Source organism: Delphinapterus leucas, chromosome 13 (assembly GCF_059928025.1).
Source record: "Delphinapterus leucas isolate spDelLeu-1000000601 "Yukka" chromosome 13, BTC_Dleu_Yukka2, whole genome shotgun sequence".
Lineage (NCBI taxonomy): Eukaryota > Metazoa > Chordata > Mammalia > Artiodactyla > Monodontidae > Delphinapterus > Delphinapterus leucas.
The window spans coordinates 13,285,312-13,303,925 of NC_143141.1; the positions used below are offsets into that span (position 1 = coordinate 13,285,312).

Below are 18,614 nucleotides of genomic sequence, written 5' to 3' on the forward strand. Positions count from 1 at the left end.
TTTTTTTTAATTGGGGTATAGTTGTTTTATAATGTTGTGTTAGTTTCTACTGTACAGCGAAGTGGAGTTCCCTGTGCTATACAGCAGGTTCTTATTAGTTATCTATTTTACACATATTAGTGTATATATGTCAATCCCAATCTCCCAATTCATCCCAACCCCATCCCCCGCTTTCCCCCCTTGGTGTCCATACAGTGTTCTCTACATCTGTGTCTCTATTTCTGCCTTGCAAACCAGTTCATCTGTAACATTTTTCTAGATTGAACATATATGTGTTAATATACGATATTTGTTTTTCTCTTTCTGACTTACTTGACTCTGTATGACAGTCTCTAGGTCCATCCATGTCTCTACAAATGACCCAATTTCGTTCCTTTTTATGGCTGAGTAATATAGTACATGATTCTTTTTCCATAACGTTTTTTTCTTTTTTTTTTTTTTGGCTGGGCCAAAGACCGCTGGACTGCCAGGGAAGTCCCCTACATAACATTCTTGAAGTGACAAAATTGTAGAGATGGAGAATAGATTACTGGTTGCCAGGGGTGAGGGATGGTGGGGGGAAAAAAGACTGAATGTGACTATGAAGGGAGATCTTAGTGGTAAGGGAATAATCCTGTTTCTGGATTGCAGTGGTGGTTCCATACATCTAGACACGTGATAACATGACATAAAATGATACACACACATTGTACCAATGTCACATTGCTGGGCTTGATACTGTGCTGTAACCATGTTAAGAAGTAACCATCCGGGGAAACTGAGTGCAAGGCACACCAGACCTCTCTGTTCTATCTTTGCAACTTCCTGTTAATCTATAATTTTTTCAAAATAAAAAGTTTTAAGGACTTCCCTGGTGGTCCAGTGGTTAAGGCTCTGCACTTCCACAACAGAGGGTGCAGGTTCGATCCCTGTTCAGGGAACTGAGATCCCGCAGGCTGTGCAGCCAATAAATAAATAAATAAAAGGTTTTTAAAGAAAGTTTTAAAAAAGGAGGTCATTGGGAGATTGGGATTGGCATATATACACTACTATGTTTAAAACAGATAACTAATGAGAACCTGCTGTATAGCACAGGGAACTCTGCTCAATGCTCTGTGGTGACCTAAGTGGGAAGGAAATCCAATAAAGAGAGGATGTATGTATACATATAGCTGGTTCACTTCGCTGTACAGCAGAAACTAACACGACATTGTAAAGAAACTATGCCCCAATTTAAAAAAATAATAAAAGAAAATGCAAATAAAAGAAAAAGGAGGTCATTTTGGATTAAGGTGGGCCCTAAATCTAATGCCTGGTGTCCTTCTATGGAGAGGAAGATTAGAGATACAGAGACACACAGGGAAAAAGCCAGGCAGAGATTGGAGTAACGCAGCTGCAAGCTAATTTACGTCAAGGATCATTGGGGAGCCACCAAAGCTAGGAAAGAGACACGGGGTGGCTTCTGCTTCAGAGCTTCAAGGAAGAACCACTTTAATTTCAGGCTTCTGGCCTCCAGAACTGAAAGAGAATAAACTTCTGCTGTTTTAAGCCACCCAGTTGGTGGTACTTTGTTACAGCAGCCCAAGCAAACTAACATAATGGGGATGACAGAGATGAGAGTTCGGTTCTCAACAAACTTCCATCTGTACTGACAAGTCAGCCTCAGTAAACCATTAATGCTCTTACAGTCTAATAGGACAGCCAAGTGATGTACAAGAAGGTTACACCAGCCCCATGAAGCAACAGCATCAGACAGGAGAATGGTTTAGGGAAATGGGAAATGACCAGTAATCTGTGGACCTGTGGCACCTTCTATGGGAAGATGAAGAGGCCTGGCAGGCACCTGAGATCCCTGGGGTCCGGGGTCTCAAGAAAGAACAAAGAGACTTGTTAGGCTGCGGACACAATGGAAGAGTTAGACCTTGGAATTGTCAGTTCTTGAATGAGGCACAGTGTAAAAAGACAAACAGATAAACATCTATCTCCACTTCCCCTTTCCCTTTCCTCTTTCTACTAGAATAACCCAAGCAAGAGATGGTGCTGCTTTGAAAGTAGGGCTAAGAGGACATGCTGACAGTGTGGATGTGGGGAAAGACAGAGGAAACAAGGGTGCATCCAGGGTTTTTTGCCTAAGGAATCGGAAGGATAGAGTTGCTCTAATGAAATAAGAAAGCTTACAGAATGTGCAGGTCTGGGAGAAAAGACAGGAGCTCAATTTTGATCCATCTGGAATTAATTTTGCATATAGTATGAGGTATAGGAGTCAACATACATTTTTTTTCATGTAATATCCAGTTGTTCCAGCACCATTTATTTTTAAAGACTTTCCTTTCCTTTGTTGGATTACTTTGGCATATTTGTTGAAAAAAATTGACTCCGTAAAGTAGGGTCTATTTCTACGCTTTCTTTCCCATTCCATGGCCTATTTGTCTATCCTGATACCAATAGACATTGCCTTGATTATTGATGATTTAAGAGCTCTATTTTGGACATGTTAAATCTGAGATGCCTATTAGACAACCAAGCAAACATGGCAGGTAGACAGCTGGATATAAGAACCTGGAATTCAGAAGAGAGAGGTCAGTACTAGAGACATAAATGTAGTGTCATCACCATGCAGATGGTGTTAAAAGCCGTCAGATTGCAACAGACTGTGAGAGGGTACCTAGCTAGTGAGCACGGATAGAGAAATCCAAGCACTGAACTGGGAGGCACGCCAACATTAAGTGATTACTGAGATGAGAAGGAACCAGAAAAGAAGACTGAAAACGATTGGTCAGAGAAGAAGGAAAATCAGGAGAGTAGTGTTGTCCTGAAATCCAAGAGAAGAGATGTTCCAAAGAGGGAAAATTGATCAGTTGTCAATTGGAATGAAAATGGACCATTGGATTGAGTGACGTAGGGGGTCGTTGGTGAACAGATAAGAGCAGTTTCTATAGAATGGCAGGCAAAAGTCTGATCTGAATGGATTCAAAAGAAAATCGGAGGAAAGAAAGTGGAGACAGTGGGCATGAACAACTCTTTCAAGGAAAGAGTTGGAAAAGGGAAGAAGAGGAGTGAGGCAGTATCTGGAAAGAGAAGAGAAATGACAGCATTTTTGAATGTGTCGGGAGCAAAACTTGCCACCCCAAAATGTCTCTCTGGCATGTGGATTATTTTGAGCTGAAAACAATTAAGGCTCAAAAGACTCAGGAAGAAATGTTGACCTTCCCCCTAACTGCCTAAAAAAATTTAGATTGAGGGCCTGTTCCCAGAGTAGAGCTATCACCAGACATGTCTACAAAGAACATGAGCTGCGTGTGGTGGGGAAACTCTCAGAGATCAGAGTCCACCCCATGTCCCATTATCTCTGCCTGGCCCAGCAAACATTTATTTACCCACCATTTACCTTTCCATCTCCATGTGAATTGCCTTCCGCCCCTTTCAAGTCCCAAGCCACTGCCCCCAACATCCTCTTTCGTCTTTAGCTGAAGATGGTGATTAAGGTGACGGTTGCAGCCATTTGGACGAGTTGCTCAGTTTTTCTGGGTCTCTCCCACTTATGCAGGTTATTAAACTGTGTTTTTCTCCTGTTAATCTGTCTCAGGTCAATTTAAATCTCAGACCAGCCAGAAGAACCTAGAAGGGTAGAGGAAAATTTCTTTCTTCCTGACATATGTTTATGAGAATCATCTAGTAGAGAAAGAAGATCTGGTGCTGTAGGAGAGAGAAGGGAAAACTACTGGAGCATGTCCTTGAGAAGGTGAGGTGGGAAAGGGGAAGCACAGGTGGAGGTGTTGCCCTTAGCTAGGAACACAGACAGCTCACCCAGTAACAGAAGAGAAGGGGGTGTCATGGGCACTGATGTCCTTGCCTCATGGATGAGGAAACTGAGACTAAGAACGTTATGTCAAGTACTTAGTATTACAGAGCTCATGCGAGGTAGAACCATGACTTAAACTACGGTTACCAAGCCCAAACCACCATGTCTTTTTCATAGTTTTGCACGTGGCAGGTTCTCTGTAGGTTTTCAATGTTATTGGTTTGTAATCGTACCAGTTAGGCCTCAATCAACTCCTGTAATACTAGCAAAAGGGTTGGGCTGGATGGTGAATAAGGATCTTCTCTCTCTATGAGTCCTTTTCAAGAAAGTATACAAGTTTTTATTTCATCAGGGGCTCACAGAGCAAATGAGGAGCTGCCTCCAATCCCTGACACTGTAACAACATGTTGATGGTCAAGGTAGGAAACAAAGAATACACAGAGAAGACCTTCTGTAATACTGTTGGTGGCTCAACACATGTTGAGTTGTAATAGGTTTGTACTCTATGATAGAGTAATGGATAGTAATGTCTCAACACTGACAGAGATCATGTCACTGAATCCTCCAACAACCCATGGGTAGTTTGTATTATAAGGAAACTAAGACTTAGAGTAAACACTGTGTCCAAGTCACACAATCAGTAAATACCAAAATCAGTTTTCAAACTCAGGTAGCCCGGTCAGGAGCCCAAACTCTAAAGCACAATCCCTTAATAACCACTATTCACAGCTGCCATTTTCAGGGGCAAAGAATCATTGAATCCTAGAGTGAGAGGAGCTTAGAAATCAAATCTCTCATTAACAGACGAGGAGACTAAAAAGCATGGCATAGCCATGAATTGAGATTCGAAGCCAGTGTTCTGTTTTGTTTTTACTAAATGTAACAATGAGCTCATTACAGACTTCTTAGGGGGAGGAATTCAAGACCCTCAGCAAAAATGGAGAGTCAGCCAAGCCTAAGACAACTAGGTATGTTGGTCTAGTTTGGAAAAATAACTCATTAACCAAACGTCCCTCTTAGCGCCTCCAATGTTTTTCACCATCACAGTGCTGAGGCCCCCAAACCATGCCCAGACCACCCCAACCCCAGATTGGTTCTTACTGAGTTTCATGGTGACTGGCCTGAGAAGACCAAAAAAGTAATGACATCTTACAAAGGAGAGCGCCAAGGACGAAGATAGCAACTGTCATAGCAACGGTCACACCGCTTTGGTCAAGAAGATCTTTTGGGGAACTGAAAACAGAACCTTGAGCACAGCTGCTGGTTTCAGTCCCATCCTCCCTCAACAGGCTGGGTGGTACACTCCACGCCCTTACAGTACTTTCCACGGCCCCCTGCACCTGGGGCCCCCATAGCACCTGGCTAAGTCCGTGTCCAGCACTGCAATGGAAGTAACATGGACCCTAACCTTGTTTAATACCATTCTACCAAACCCCACTGCCCCATCTCCAGTCCTAGAATTCTCCTACTTGAAAACCTCAGCCCAGAATGGTCAGCATCCCCTAAGTGGTCTGATACAGTGATAGAATCTACATACACAGCATGTGAGAAAAAAGTTGTGGGCAAGCAGGTTCCTCATGAGGCCCACAGAGGTCCTGGAAGTGTTTGAGAGCAGCAAGAAAAAATTCATGCTGAGTAGTTTGGGCATCTCAGGGATAGGAGGCTGGGAGGGATAGGGATGAGTCACAGAAACATTTCAGAACATATTTCATAAATTTCCTAGTGCCCAGGACAGAAGCATTCTCTGCTCTTGTACTATCTCCCCCTTCCATCCATGCGTGTAGCCATCCACACATCCACCCGGCCAGCTGTTGGCCCTTACCCTAGGCACAGGGTTAGCTGTTTGCCCTTCTGCCCCAAGCAACCCTAACTACTATAGGAACTACCCGTTGGAGGCCCACCTTCATTCATTCCACAAACCTTAGGACTAGTATCTTCACTACCGGGCTCTGTGTAGCGCTATGTTCTGCAGAAACATAGTAAACAACACAGAGCTCTCAACCTCAAGGAGCTCCCAGCCTAGGGCAGAAACAAGTTAGCAGAAATCCCACACAGAGCAGTGGGATGGAGGGTGGGATGTCTAAAGAACCCTGTGGGACCACACAGGATGGGCCCATAATACACGTTGGAGGTCAGGGAAGATACATACCTTCATCCTCCTGCCCAAACATTAGTCAACCTGGGATTTACCTGACACCAAGGATATCCTCACAAATCACTCCAGGGCTCCAGCCCTGTGACTGGGAAGCCACAGGCTAAGGACCTCTGACATGGGGACTCATCACTTCAAAACTTAGTTACCTCCTCTTGGTCTTAGGTTCTTTGTCTATACTAAAGCAACAGAAGTAAAACCTCTGTCTCAGTATTACTATGAACATTAAATGAAATACTGTATATAATCTACTTAGGACAGGGCAGGTCACAGAGTATATGGTCAATCCATGATCCTTTCTGATTCTTAATTATTAATAGGCTCTCGGATTCCATGGCTGCGTTCAGTGGATATTCTCCCTGCAGTGATTCCACAAAGAAACCTTTTTTTAGTTTGGTTTGAAATCTTCATTTCTTCCAATTTGCAATAAGACATCACAGTCCTTCTGTTCCTCTTTACCTATTTGACATGTAAAGAAAGAAAAATCTCTCAATCTGAAAAATAGAGAAACTGAGCCATGGAGTGAAGGAACTATTTGTTGCTACAATGTCTCACCCACAGGCCTAAGGATCAAGTTCAGTTCAGGGTATTTCCTCCCCCAGCGCATCGTTCCTGACACCGTAACGGAACATAAGAAGGTTGCAGGATTAAGGTGGAAGGTGCATTTCCCAAAAGAACAATATTTCATGCTGAAAAAAAAAAGAAAGAAATGTGCTCTCCAGATATCACCACGTGGTTTCAAGTGTTCCAACCATTCAGCTGTCTTCCTCACCAGAAGGACAGTGAACTAAGAGCGTGTCTATAGCCTTGTGGAAAGGATACTCTGGAGTCTAAGGCATCACAAACTCTTCTTGGACGGAAGACCTGGCTTCCCACCCACTTGGTTCATGGGCAGACAGGTGATGGCTCATTTACTGAAATCCTCTAATAACCGAAACTGGGGTTTTTGCCCTTCCCTGTTGGAAAGAGACACATAACAAGGAAAAAACTAACATCACGGATAGAGAGGAATAAGAAAATAAATAGATAAAGAGCTTGGGGAATCAGAATATATTCAAGCCATTGTCTTACAACTTCTGACCTGACACCTATTCCTGGATTCTTTCGTTCTATAGACATTTATGAGCACTAGGGTCTGTGTCCTGGGGGCTGGGAGGTAGGCGAGGGAAGATGCACCGTGGAGGGGAGTACACAGCTGCCCCTGACCTCATGGGGCTGCCGCATGACCTACCAACACTCACCTTGAGCCCTTTAAGATCCTCAGTCACCAAACAGAAGCTTAAATCTGTTCCCTGGACCTGAATAAAATGAGGACCTCCTCCTACTCCCATTCACTTCTCTATACTCTCCACAGACTCAAAGATCCACATATGGGTTTCCCACATATATTTTCTTTTTTTGGCCCACAATCCAGACATGAGGAAATTCTGGACTGAGGATCACCAATCCAAACAGACAATCTGCCCCAGACTTCTACATTCCGGAGAGCTGTTTAAGTTCTCTTCTTTTGTTTTAATCAATAGAAAATATTTCGTGTGTGTGTGTGTGCAGTGTTTTATTTAGCAAACTAATGTTTATGATTTTATTCCAAAGCGTGTTGAATTAAAGCACATTTTGTACAGGATTCGAGGGAAAAGGAAAATAAAGAGAGCTGGAAGAAAGACAAAAGATAACAGAGATGGGAACAATGAGAGAGACAAAAAGACAGAGAAACAGAGAGAAACTGGGTAGGCTCTGAACACAGTGGTCACCAGGCCTTTCCCCTGAGGGCCCAGCCCAGGCTGCGGGTTTCTGAGAGAGGCTGTGCATTGAGGTGATGATCAGCTGGTCTGCCATGCACTGTATCAGGGTTCCAATGCTATATGATAATCTAGCAATTAAATAATCTAGCAATGATGATCTAGCAAAGAGTCTCCTATGACTTTATTGACTAGAGCAGCCACCCTGAGATGGAAAGATTTCCTCGGATTGCAGCAACTGCAAAGAGAGCCCCAAACCGAAGGGCTGGATGGGACTGAGCTTTCCTGCCCTGATGTGAGCTTGTCTTCTCCTCCCTTCCCCCTCCCTACTCTTTGAGGATTATAAATGCTTGAAGACACAGTGTCTCCTAAATTGACTGTAAAAATCCAAAGTTCTTGAAACAGGAGAAGCTTAACAGACAGATGTGAAAAATGATACAATGCAACCCTCCTCGTCCCCAACCAACACACACGCAGACCCACAGACACACGCTTCTGTCCAGAGCATTTCTCACCCCAGCCACTGGCTCCCTCCACTCTCAACCTCAACATGGTTTTCTAATATGCATTTTGCTCAGAAATATAGTAACCCCTAATTTTTAGGTAAGAAAAAGGAATGCACTTCTTCCAGTTACTGCGGTCAGAGTTAATAAGTAAAATCAAACAAGTTGTGTTTTCTCTAGGCCTATCTGATATGACAGTTGCAAATAAACTTCTCACCCGTGTTGTCAGATTTACGACACACTCCAAAATGATGAGGCACGAATGGTTTGTTCAATGGAACAGTATCAAACTTGTTAACCTCATAAGTCATTCGTTATTTATCTGCAGGTATGTCTGAAAATCAATGAAAACTTGGTTCTATTTTCAGCTGACCTCCAGATATCCCCCAGATATCCCACCTTCCCTAAAAGATCATCTGTGAATAATGAGAAACTCTGCTGATTTTACCCAGAGTCTACTCTCTTGATTCCCCACATCACTGTGCTCGGTACATACGATCCATCACTTATGTATTTGATTTGTGTAAGACCCAAGGATCTCTGCCTTTATTTCCCATTAAAATATAAGCTCCTAAAAAGGAGGGCCTTCTGTCCATTATAAAGAAACTGGCACTGTTTTGCTCAAAAGCTGTGCACCAAAACGATATTTGAGGATCACAATAGTAGCTGGAGAACCAACTGAAAGTCATTCTTTATTTCCATGCTTTGGTTTATGATTCATCTACCATTTATTAAGGACTTGAACTAGAATTTTCGCACCTTCATTTTTATGCAGTTGTATACTTGTCGCAGTGCTTGGCACAAGGCACAGTGCCTTGGTTGCAAAAGCGTTTGTTGAATAAATAAATGAGTGAATGAATAATGAATTGTTTACGGTTGATATATGTTGGGAGAACTATTATAGGGGTTGTTTTTCTGTGTGCGTGGTTGTGTTTGTTTGTTATTTGGATAGACCAACTCACAGAGTGTGACAGTATTACCCCAGTTTACAGATGAAGAAACAGAACCGGAAAGACTGAGAGACTTGCCCAAGTGGAAAAGCCATCTCTCAGATACCTGCCCTCTGATTTCAAGCCTGTTCCTCCTTTTGCTCAACACAACCACCTGCCTGGAACAACATAATTGGATCTGACCATCCAGGTCCTCCTAAAGAGTCCCGCCTGGACTTGGAATCCACCTTCCAAAAGTGAACTTCAGGGACTGGTCTTCCTGTTGCTTTGCTATCCTTCTATAGCACATCTGCTCTATGCTGCCTTCAGTTCCAATGAATGTAAGCTCCGATTTCATGTAAGGATAGGAGATTGCACCTTCTGGAGCCAGCCACCTAGAAATGAAGTGTCATTTCTCACAATCCCATATCATCTAATCCAAATCCACCAACACCACACCCTACCCAGCACCATGCCATTCTCTCCACCTCTGTGCACACACGATGGGCACTTTCTCTTTGAGTGGAAAGGAAGTACGCTTTTGGGCAGAATGGTTTGACCAGAGGTGAGAAGTCATTGAGTTGACAGGAAAGAACTGCTTATTTGCACCAAATAACTTAGAATCACTGCTCTTTCACAACTGGAAATGACTGTTTGTGTTTCACACCAGACAGATTTATCAAACAACCTCATTTAGTTTTAAGAATAAATCTTTAAAAAAATTTTATGTGTATAAAGTTACTTCCAACATTTACTCTAAAAGGAAATATTGGAGCTATAAAAATTCAAGGATTTATTTAAATTTTGATAACTTTTTACTCTTGAGTGTAGAATGTTTTATAGACAGGGGACTCTAAAAGAAAGGAGAGACTCACCGAGAAGAATGTCATTTTTACAATGGCCCTAAAAGTTCAGGTCACTGTGAGGAGATATAAGGACATGGAAGTCACAAGTTCTACCCTCAAGAAGTCTGTGTAAAAAATAAAACATAGGGCTTCCCTGGTGGCGCAGTGGTTGAGAGTCCGCCTGCCGGTGCAGGGGACAAGGGTTCGTGCCCCGGTCCGGGAAGATCCCACATGCTGCGGAGCGGCTGGGCCCGTGAGCCATGGCCGCTGAGCCTGCGAGTCCGGAGCCTGTGCTCCGCAACGGGAGAGGCCGCAACAGAGAGAGGCCCGCATACCGCAAAAAAAAACCAAAAAACAAAACCCAAACATAATCCTTGCCCCCCCCCACAAAATAAGTATAGACATGGGAAAATTAGAATAGTGCCAAATTGAGCGCTATCACCCTGAGAAGAGCCAGCTAAAAGTATCATAGTGATTGGGATTTGGTTTGAATGAATCAAGAAGTTTGGATAAAAGAGCTGGAGGTGAATTCACAGACCACTAGGACTGAAGAGAAGCGGCCAGAAAAGTCAGTCTACCCTCTTTAGTGTAATAAATATGGAGAATAAGCCCTCGAGAGATTGACTGACTTATTCAGCACTTTGTAATTTGACTAAGTAGATAACTAGTTAACTTCCAATGACTTAGCAGTTGAAGTTGAGCTGAGACTAGAAGCCAGTCTTGAGGCTCTCTGCCCATTTCTCCTTCCTCTAGCAGACTCAGGCAAGGAGGCCTTGAGAAGTTGGCACATCGAGTGAGTGGAAAAGGGCTCCAGGCTTCCCCGTGGTGGCAGGAAAGATTAGAGGGCAACCTGGGCCAGGCTGCTGTGTTAACTTCTGATTCGGGGGGAATGACTGATCCTCAGTCACTGGCCCAAAACATCCACATGTTTTCTGGACTGGTTAGATTGGACTAGTTTGCATTGGATGGGCTTGCACAGAGTCGAATCAATTTGACTTAAATCGAATTGAAAGCTGGAAGACCACTGAGGGTCCCAGTTGTGTTGCATCTCCTCAGATTCTTCCCCTTAACAAGAACCCTAAAAAAAAAAAGGGTCAGAGTTAGGGTTAGGGTTGGTCAAGCTCTAGCAGAACCAGCCCTAAGTATTCATGACTTGACCTATAGGGCAAGTCACTGCATGAAAGCAATGTGTTCCTGAAAGGTCAATATATTTTTAAGGGATATTTATGAGGAATTCTTTTGAAAATAAAGGGTCCGTCTGCCAAAATAAAACATAAATTATCCATTTGCCAAGTTGACTGTTGGTATATTGTTTTTTTTTTTAACATCTTTATTGGGGTATAATTGCTTTACAATGGTGTGTTAGTTTCTGCTTTATAACAAAGTGAATCAGTTATACATATACATATGTTCCCATATCTCTTCCCTCTTGCGTCTCCCTCCCTCCCACCCGGTATATTGTTTTTTTCTTGAAGAGATATGAGCCTCTATTGGGGCCGACTGATTCATGGAGGAACCAGACATTTTCTAGAGAAGTAGCAGGACAAATCCACGAAGTTCAAAATCAGAGCTCTCAGGGCCTCTCCCTCCTTTTGGATTCAATATCAGGTTGTAGGGAATTTAGGAAGAATTGTAAATGTAATGGAAGGAATGTAAATGGAAGAGGACTCCACAACCTACTAGACTTATACTTTTTTCTCTTTAAAAAAAAAATCAAGTCATTCAAGACAGAGATCACATTGAATATCAGAGAGGAAGTCCTACCCCAGAGAAGGATGGAGCCCTCACCCACGCACTGGCACAGTATTCAATCCGAGCCGTTATTCAGTATGAAGTTATTCAAAATATTTGGTCTATGTCAATTCTTAAAAGTGAAAGACTACTAAAGAGAATGTTTTCGAAATTTATCCATAAATCCATAACCCTAATACATCTATTATTTTCATTCCTCACATCATATTATTTTCTAATATTTATTTATGTATTTCATTCATAGTGACAGGGGTAATTCACATCATTACCACAATTTTGTGTTCAACTTCTTTCACTTGCTGTTCTTCCCAGCACTTCTATTTTTGACTTAGATATTATATTGATCATTGTGAAAGATACACATCATTCTCTCTTATTGATACTGCATAATTTTACTCAGCCTTTTCCCCATTGTTGGAACCCACAGCCTATGGCCTTGACTCTTTCTTAGAATGGTCAGCTATGCTGGCACACCACTCTCCTTGAAAACTTGACTCAGAGACCATCACTGTGAGAATTTGCCTGCTCTGCTTGGGGCATCTTATCCCCAGAGCAACAGCTGGTCATGTCCTGATTTAAGCTGTTCTCTAATTGTTTCATATGTTTATTTAGTCTCATTAAAATATTGCTAGCTTCTTGAGATCATGGGGCCAAATCAGTAGCTAGGCCAATCAACAGGTAGCACACATGAGCAGAAAAAATGTAACTTATTATTTGACCCTAAGTGAACAAACATTTTCTGTGTGCCTAATATGTGTCAGACACTTCCTAAGCAGAGCCACATCCTTTTTCCCATTTACTTCCCATAACAACCCCATGAAGGAGGCATTACTATTCCTAAATTACAAAAAATGGAGAAGAGGACTCAAAGATTAGTTTGACCATCAGGAAAAAAAGCCAGAGGAGTTTTATAAACATCAATTTCTTAAAGTCTAATCTCTTGGGACTTCCCTGGTGGCACAGTGGTTAAGAATCCGCCTGCCAATGCAGGGGAAACAGATTCGAGCCCTGGTCTGGGAAGATCCCACATGCCGCGGAGCAACTAAGCCCGTGCACCACAACTACTGAGCCCACGTGCCACAACTACTGAAGTCGGCGTGCCTAGAGACTGTGCTCTACAACGAGAGAAGCCACCGCAACGAGAAGCCCGCGCACCGCAACGAAGAGTAGCCCCCGCTCACCACAACTAGAGAAAACCCGTGCGCAGCAACGAAGACCCAACGCAGCCAAAATAAATAAATAAATAAATTTATATTAAAACAAAAAGTCTAATCTCTTAAGATTTAGAACTTTTGAAAGGAATCTTTAATTCTTATGCCAGAAAGGAAAAAACAGCTCTCATGGAAATAACCCTCCCTGATGTTAAATTAAATCACCTGTTGTTTTCTGTGGTCCTATACGTATACATGGGGATTTATTCAAGGTTTTGAATGGTGCTTGACACTTGTTGCCGATGCAGAACAAATGGGAAGTCAAGATAGTGGGATGACGTACTCTAACCAACAAGACTCATCTGTAGGCCCAGCTACTCCTGCTAGAATAATATTGCTGGGAGAATGAAACAAAATAGAGATGGTGAATTCCAAGATCTGAGCTCTCAGCAGAAGCACGGACACAGAATATCAAAGCTAGGAAGGATCCTCGAGGTTACCTCTATTTTACAAGTGAAGAAATTAGAAACGTCAACTGACAAACAGAAGGTCCCACAGAAGTCAGGAAAATGGCACGATGGAAAACAGATCTTCATCATTTCATGAATCTGAACAGCAGGTGAAGGGGCGAGGGGGTTTCCATGTGGCCACGTCACATGGAACAAAGGCTTCTATTTTAAGAGGCCAGCCCTGCACCTGCGCTATCCAGCTGGGCTTGGCAAGAGAAGAAATGAAAACAGGCTTTTTTCACTAGGGGGCCGGCATGAGGGTCCAGCTCACAGGTTGCTTAAGCCACAATGGAGGAAGCAAATGTTGCTGACGTGTACCCCACAGTGGCACCTTTTCTCCTAAGACTCCCAGTTTCAGTTACTGGGAGGGGAAACACCAAGGGGAAAGTAAGGAAAAGTCAGAGAAAGAGACTCTAATACTCTGGCTGATACAGGGGCTCCCCCAACCGCTGTGAGCTGATTACGCAGGAGAAATGGGACACAGGAGAAGGTCCAGCCCAGCCATAGTTAGAGGAAGAGAAGTTAAGAGCCCGCACATGTCCAGAAAAAGGAAATCATTCAATCTTGGAATAAATTGCCAAGAAAAGCAGAAAAATATTTTAATCATAGTTTTTTCAGCATGGTAATAAAAGTTCAATGAAAAGATTATGGACTTCAGAACAGGCGGACATGACCTTGAATCCAGCTCTACCATAACTTGGGTGACGGGCCTTGAGCAAGTTAGTGACACTCTCAAAACATCAGTTTCCTCGTCCGTAATTTTAAGATAATAACAGAGCACCTCTTTGAAGGTTACTGTAAGAACAGTGACAACATGAAAGCACCTAGTGCGGAGCCTAGGTAAAAGGAACCACTCTTGTTCCTTTTATCAACCTACACGCAAGCACTGCTTTACAACTTTCAAGCTCACACGAGATGCTTCACTGCTGTTTCTTCATTTCGGACCATACGCAATCAATCCCACCCTCAGGGCTCCACTAATGATACAGCAGCCACTCTCTAGCACCCCCCTCCTCTTCTCAAGACACTGTCATTCAAATTCAAAGGATTCTGTGAATTTTAATTTAAATCATGTCATTAGACCTCCTTGTTCTATCAAAACTTGATGATATAAAATCTGCTGTGTGTAGTTATCAAAATCCACAAACCCTATTTCTTTCACAAAAGGTGAAGGAAGAAGCATCCAATGGAGGACTAACAAAACCGCCAAAATTTTTTAAGCAACCTCAGAAAATTCCCTGTTAGCTGCCTTACTTAAGGAATGGGTTATTCTAGTTAAAGTAAACAGATTTTAAAAGATCATGACTGAGGTGAAATAAAACCAGTAGATCTGGTTTCCTCTCTCTAGTAATTTTATTTCGTTGATAACTCAGAAGACACTTCAGAATCTCCCCCAAAATTACTGTAGTACTATAAAGGGGCAAAATGTTGGCCAATTAAGAAACTCAGAAAATAGCAAATAAATTTGATTTTATGTATTCATACTTCTGAGTATGAATTCATACTTCTGAGGGTGCAAGAGATTTATAAACTACAAAGGGCTTCACGGTTGTAAGGGGTTCCCATGATTATGAATATTGTATGCTTCTGATTCCAGAACTAGGGTATTTTTCTTTTTGTCTGCTCTCCTTTCATAGAAGAGCAAACATCAGGTGCTCATTACACAGTCTTTAAAACAGTGGACTGGAATCCAAAGATGTGCTGGAGACCCTCCTTAGCACCACTTTGCTAACAATCTAGAGCAAGCCAGTGGGCCCCAGTTTTCCAGTCTGTAGGATGAGCAGGTTGAACTGGGTGTCTGTGAAGTTTCCTTCCACATCTAAGGTTCTACGATTCCTTCATGACAATACGAAGAATTTTTTTTTTTTTTTTTTTTGGCGTTACGCGGGCCCCTCACCGCTGTGGCCTCTCCCGTTGCGGGGCACAGGCTCGGGACGCGCAGGCTCAGCGGCCATGGCTCACGGGCCCAGCCGCTCCGTGGCATGTGGGATCTTCCCGGACCGGGGCACGAACCCATGTCCCCTGCATCGGCAGGCGGACTCTCAACCACTGCACCACCAGAGAAGCCCAATGTGAAGAATTTTTAAGGTCCTTTCTTTGAACATGACTTGCTAAGTATAATATAGAAATAAATACTTTAATATGAAAAAGAGGCTTTGCAGTATTCCTTTTAGCAAGGATTTTTAAAGTTTCAGCAGATGAAAAGGTGTATAATGAGGCACTGCTCTAAGGAACGTAACTAGCCAAAGAGAAAGTAAGATAACAGCCCCACCAGAGATGGACTGGGCCCACCATGCAGGTTAACCTATGACCCCTCTGATGTGTGGGTCTTGTACCAGGCCTCCAGAGACCTTTTAGGAGCTTATCACCTAAAGCAGGCCCTCACCCACATGGGTGTTGAGAATATGCCTACAGAGTGCAAGAGCGAAAGTAGGAGATGTAAACAATGCCGTCAGAAGGAAACAAATTAAATCTAGAAATCCCTGAGTATCCTGGTTTGGGTACCCTATCCAATGAGTCAACATTGGACAAAGTTGCCAAGGCAACTGATCTAATTTCCCCTTCATCTGTGCTGGGGATGCAGATTGAGAGATTTCTGCCCTCAAATGGCATGTTTTTAATAAGTGGCCTGGGACTTCCCTGATGGCACAGTGGTTAAAATTCCACCTGCCAATGCAGGCGATGTGGATTGATCCCTGGTCCGGGAAGATCCCACGTGCTGCAGAGCAGCTAAGCCCATGTGCCACAACTACTGAGCCTGTGTGCTGCAACCACTGAAGCCTGTGCACCTAGAGCCCGTGCTCTGCAACGAGAGAAGCCACCACAATGAGAAGCCTGTGCTCCGCAACGAAGAGTAGCCCCCGCTCGCCTCAATTAGAGAAAGCCCACGTGCACCAATGAAGACCCAACGCAGCCAAAAATAAATAAACAAGTGGCCTAAGATGGCAATAAAACCTAGTAAAACCACACTGGATTTGAATACAGACTTTTGTACTTGGCTCTGGTTCTGCTCCTGTTCTGCTGACTGCGTCACTTAGTCCAGATAAAATAAGTCTTAGTATAAAATTGAGGATAAAAACACCTTATGTCCTACACAGTGTTGAATAACGGTCACACAAACAATGTTTAAGAAAACTCCTGGCAAGCTTATTGTACCCAGTCTTCTGAACAACAGCTCCCACGGACAGGCACAGAATTCATTTCATAAAAAGCAACATGGTGCCACTTCCTGCCCCACCGGCAACGTGAAGCACAACTGTTTTCTCCATGTGTGGTGGGCTCACAGGCATGCTCTCCTTTCTGCCTCCAGGCCGGGCACTTACTTAGTCCTGAATAATTACATGGGTGGGGACAATTTCCCTCAACTCCTTCTTTCTGGAGAGACACCTGTGATCATAGAAACAGAAAGTCAAAGTCTCCACTGTTTGCTGATAAGGGTTTGAGACCAAAAACTTACAGAATCGTGCTCTCAAAAAAGACCTAATGCCAGACTTGAGGCCTGGAGCTAAGTGGGTTATCTCTGTATTTCTCAATGAGATAATATCTATAGAATTTAGTGTGTGAAGCTTAGACATTCACAGTGAACATACGGGTATTTATGTATGTCTAGGTCTTACTCCACCCTCAAGCCAGTTTTTTTGCTGGCTGTACAGGAGAGATACAGATGTGTGTAAATAGACTGTAACATAATTCTCCTATGGTTGAAAAACGACACTTGTGAAACACTTAATTGGCATTGTAAATTGGTACGAGCTTTTGAAAATAAATTTAGTAACATATCAGAAGCCACTAAAATCTCATTCCCTTTAACTCAAAAATTTCAAGAAGTCTAAAAACCAAACATTAGAAAACTCTTACATGCCCAACAATAGAAATGGCCAAGGAAATTATGGAAAGCCAACTCAGTGAACTAACTTACGGTCATTTGAGAGGAGGCTTCTGAAGCCTGTACTGCAGCATGGAAAACTCAATTAATGAGGCATCTGTAAAGTGTGGAACTCTATATGCCTTACAATCAGCTTTCTGTAAAAATACATGTGCCTCCGAACAAAGGCTGGAAAGAAAACGTGGACAAAATGCTAAAACTGTTATATTAAGTCCAAATTTGTGAATTTTCTTCCTCCGAAATTTTTGTTATTAGAATATCATTTCCCAATAAGTAATATTTAGGAACAGGAAAATATTGCCAAGATTGCACAGTGGAAGTCAGGAATAAATCGTTTTGTTTTCAGATTCAAATAGAACCAATACCTCCTGAGCACAAGCTCTGTGCCAGGCCCTGGGCAGATCATTCCCCAGCTGTGAAGATCCTGCCCCAGCACCCAGGGTAAATAAAGCACTGTTATTTAACCAGACAAGCATGAAAGCTTATTGCTTCCTAACAGTTTGCACTAAGTGATTTGAAAGGTTAAATTCTACCAGTTACAGCAAATAGTTCTCAGAATCTGAAATTATCCTTTATTGTCAAGTGACACGTGAACTACAAAAATAGGTTCAGTCATTCTGGATTGAGAACTGAAAATACTTTAGGTTTAGACAATTGTCTAAAATAAATTACCAAGGGTATGTTTGGGTGCAGATGCATGCTTTAGTCAATTAAGTTGCTTCTCTCTAATTTCTCACATCCATTTGTCTAGTTCCATTCTTGAAAGTACTTAAAAAGGCAGAAATAGGTTAATGAAAAACACTAAAGGGCATCAAGCATTTTACTGAAAATTTTTCCATTTGATTGTTAAAAAGGTAATCCATGAACTTGGCAAAACACTCATACAGTACAAAAGAAAAATCATGGGAAATAATTCTCTCTCCACCTCTCCATATCCCCCAGACTAATAAATTTTTAATAAAACACTTTAGTTCTCAAGTAGTTTTAATAAAAGTGGACTGAAACCAAAAACTGGAATGTTAGAAAAGACATAACAAGAAGTGAGACCTCAAGGTACATGCTGTATAAACCCTCCTTACAGAGCAAACTAATTTTTGAACTACTTCCAAAACCAATACTTCTGGAATTCTTCTAGAATTTTCCTTACTATAAAAATTCAAGTTATCAAAGTGTTAATTATTTTAATTACAGAAAAGTATTCAAAAAATAAGTTCTAGGATTCAGTCTCTTATTTGGATAGATATTTGGGGTCATTTACTAATTGCCATTATTTATATCTGGTATACAAAAATGAGATGATCCACCGAGGTTCCTATGGATAGGGGTACACAGAAAATATATTTTGCCCCATGGAATGAATTTATAAT

General features: G+C 42.3%; 1 protein-coding gene across 4 annotated transcripts in view; it reads right to left on the reverse strand.

The window, feature by feature from the left end:
- Positions 1-18,614, reverse strand: part of RPIA (ribose 5-phosphate isomerase A) — a 155,710-nt gene that overhangs the window by 93,895 nt on the left and 43,201 nt on the right. The window contains exon 9 of one of the 4 annotated variants that reach the window (XM_089922832.1): positions 1-11,027. This exon is cut by the window's left edge and continues 42,358 nt beyond it. The exons of the other annotated variants lie outside the window; for them this stretch is intronic. Within the exon in view, the coding sequence (XP_089778958.1) occupies positions 11,002-11,027 (26 nt within the window). The 3' untranslated portion in view covers positions 1-11,001. The remainder of the gene's footprint in view (positions 11,028-18,614) is intronic. 4 annotated transcript variants of the gene reach the window in all.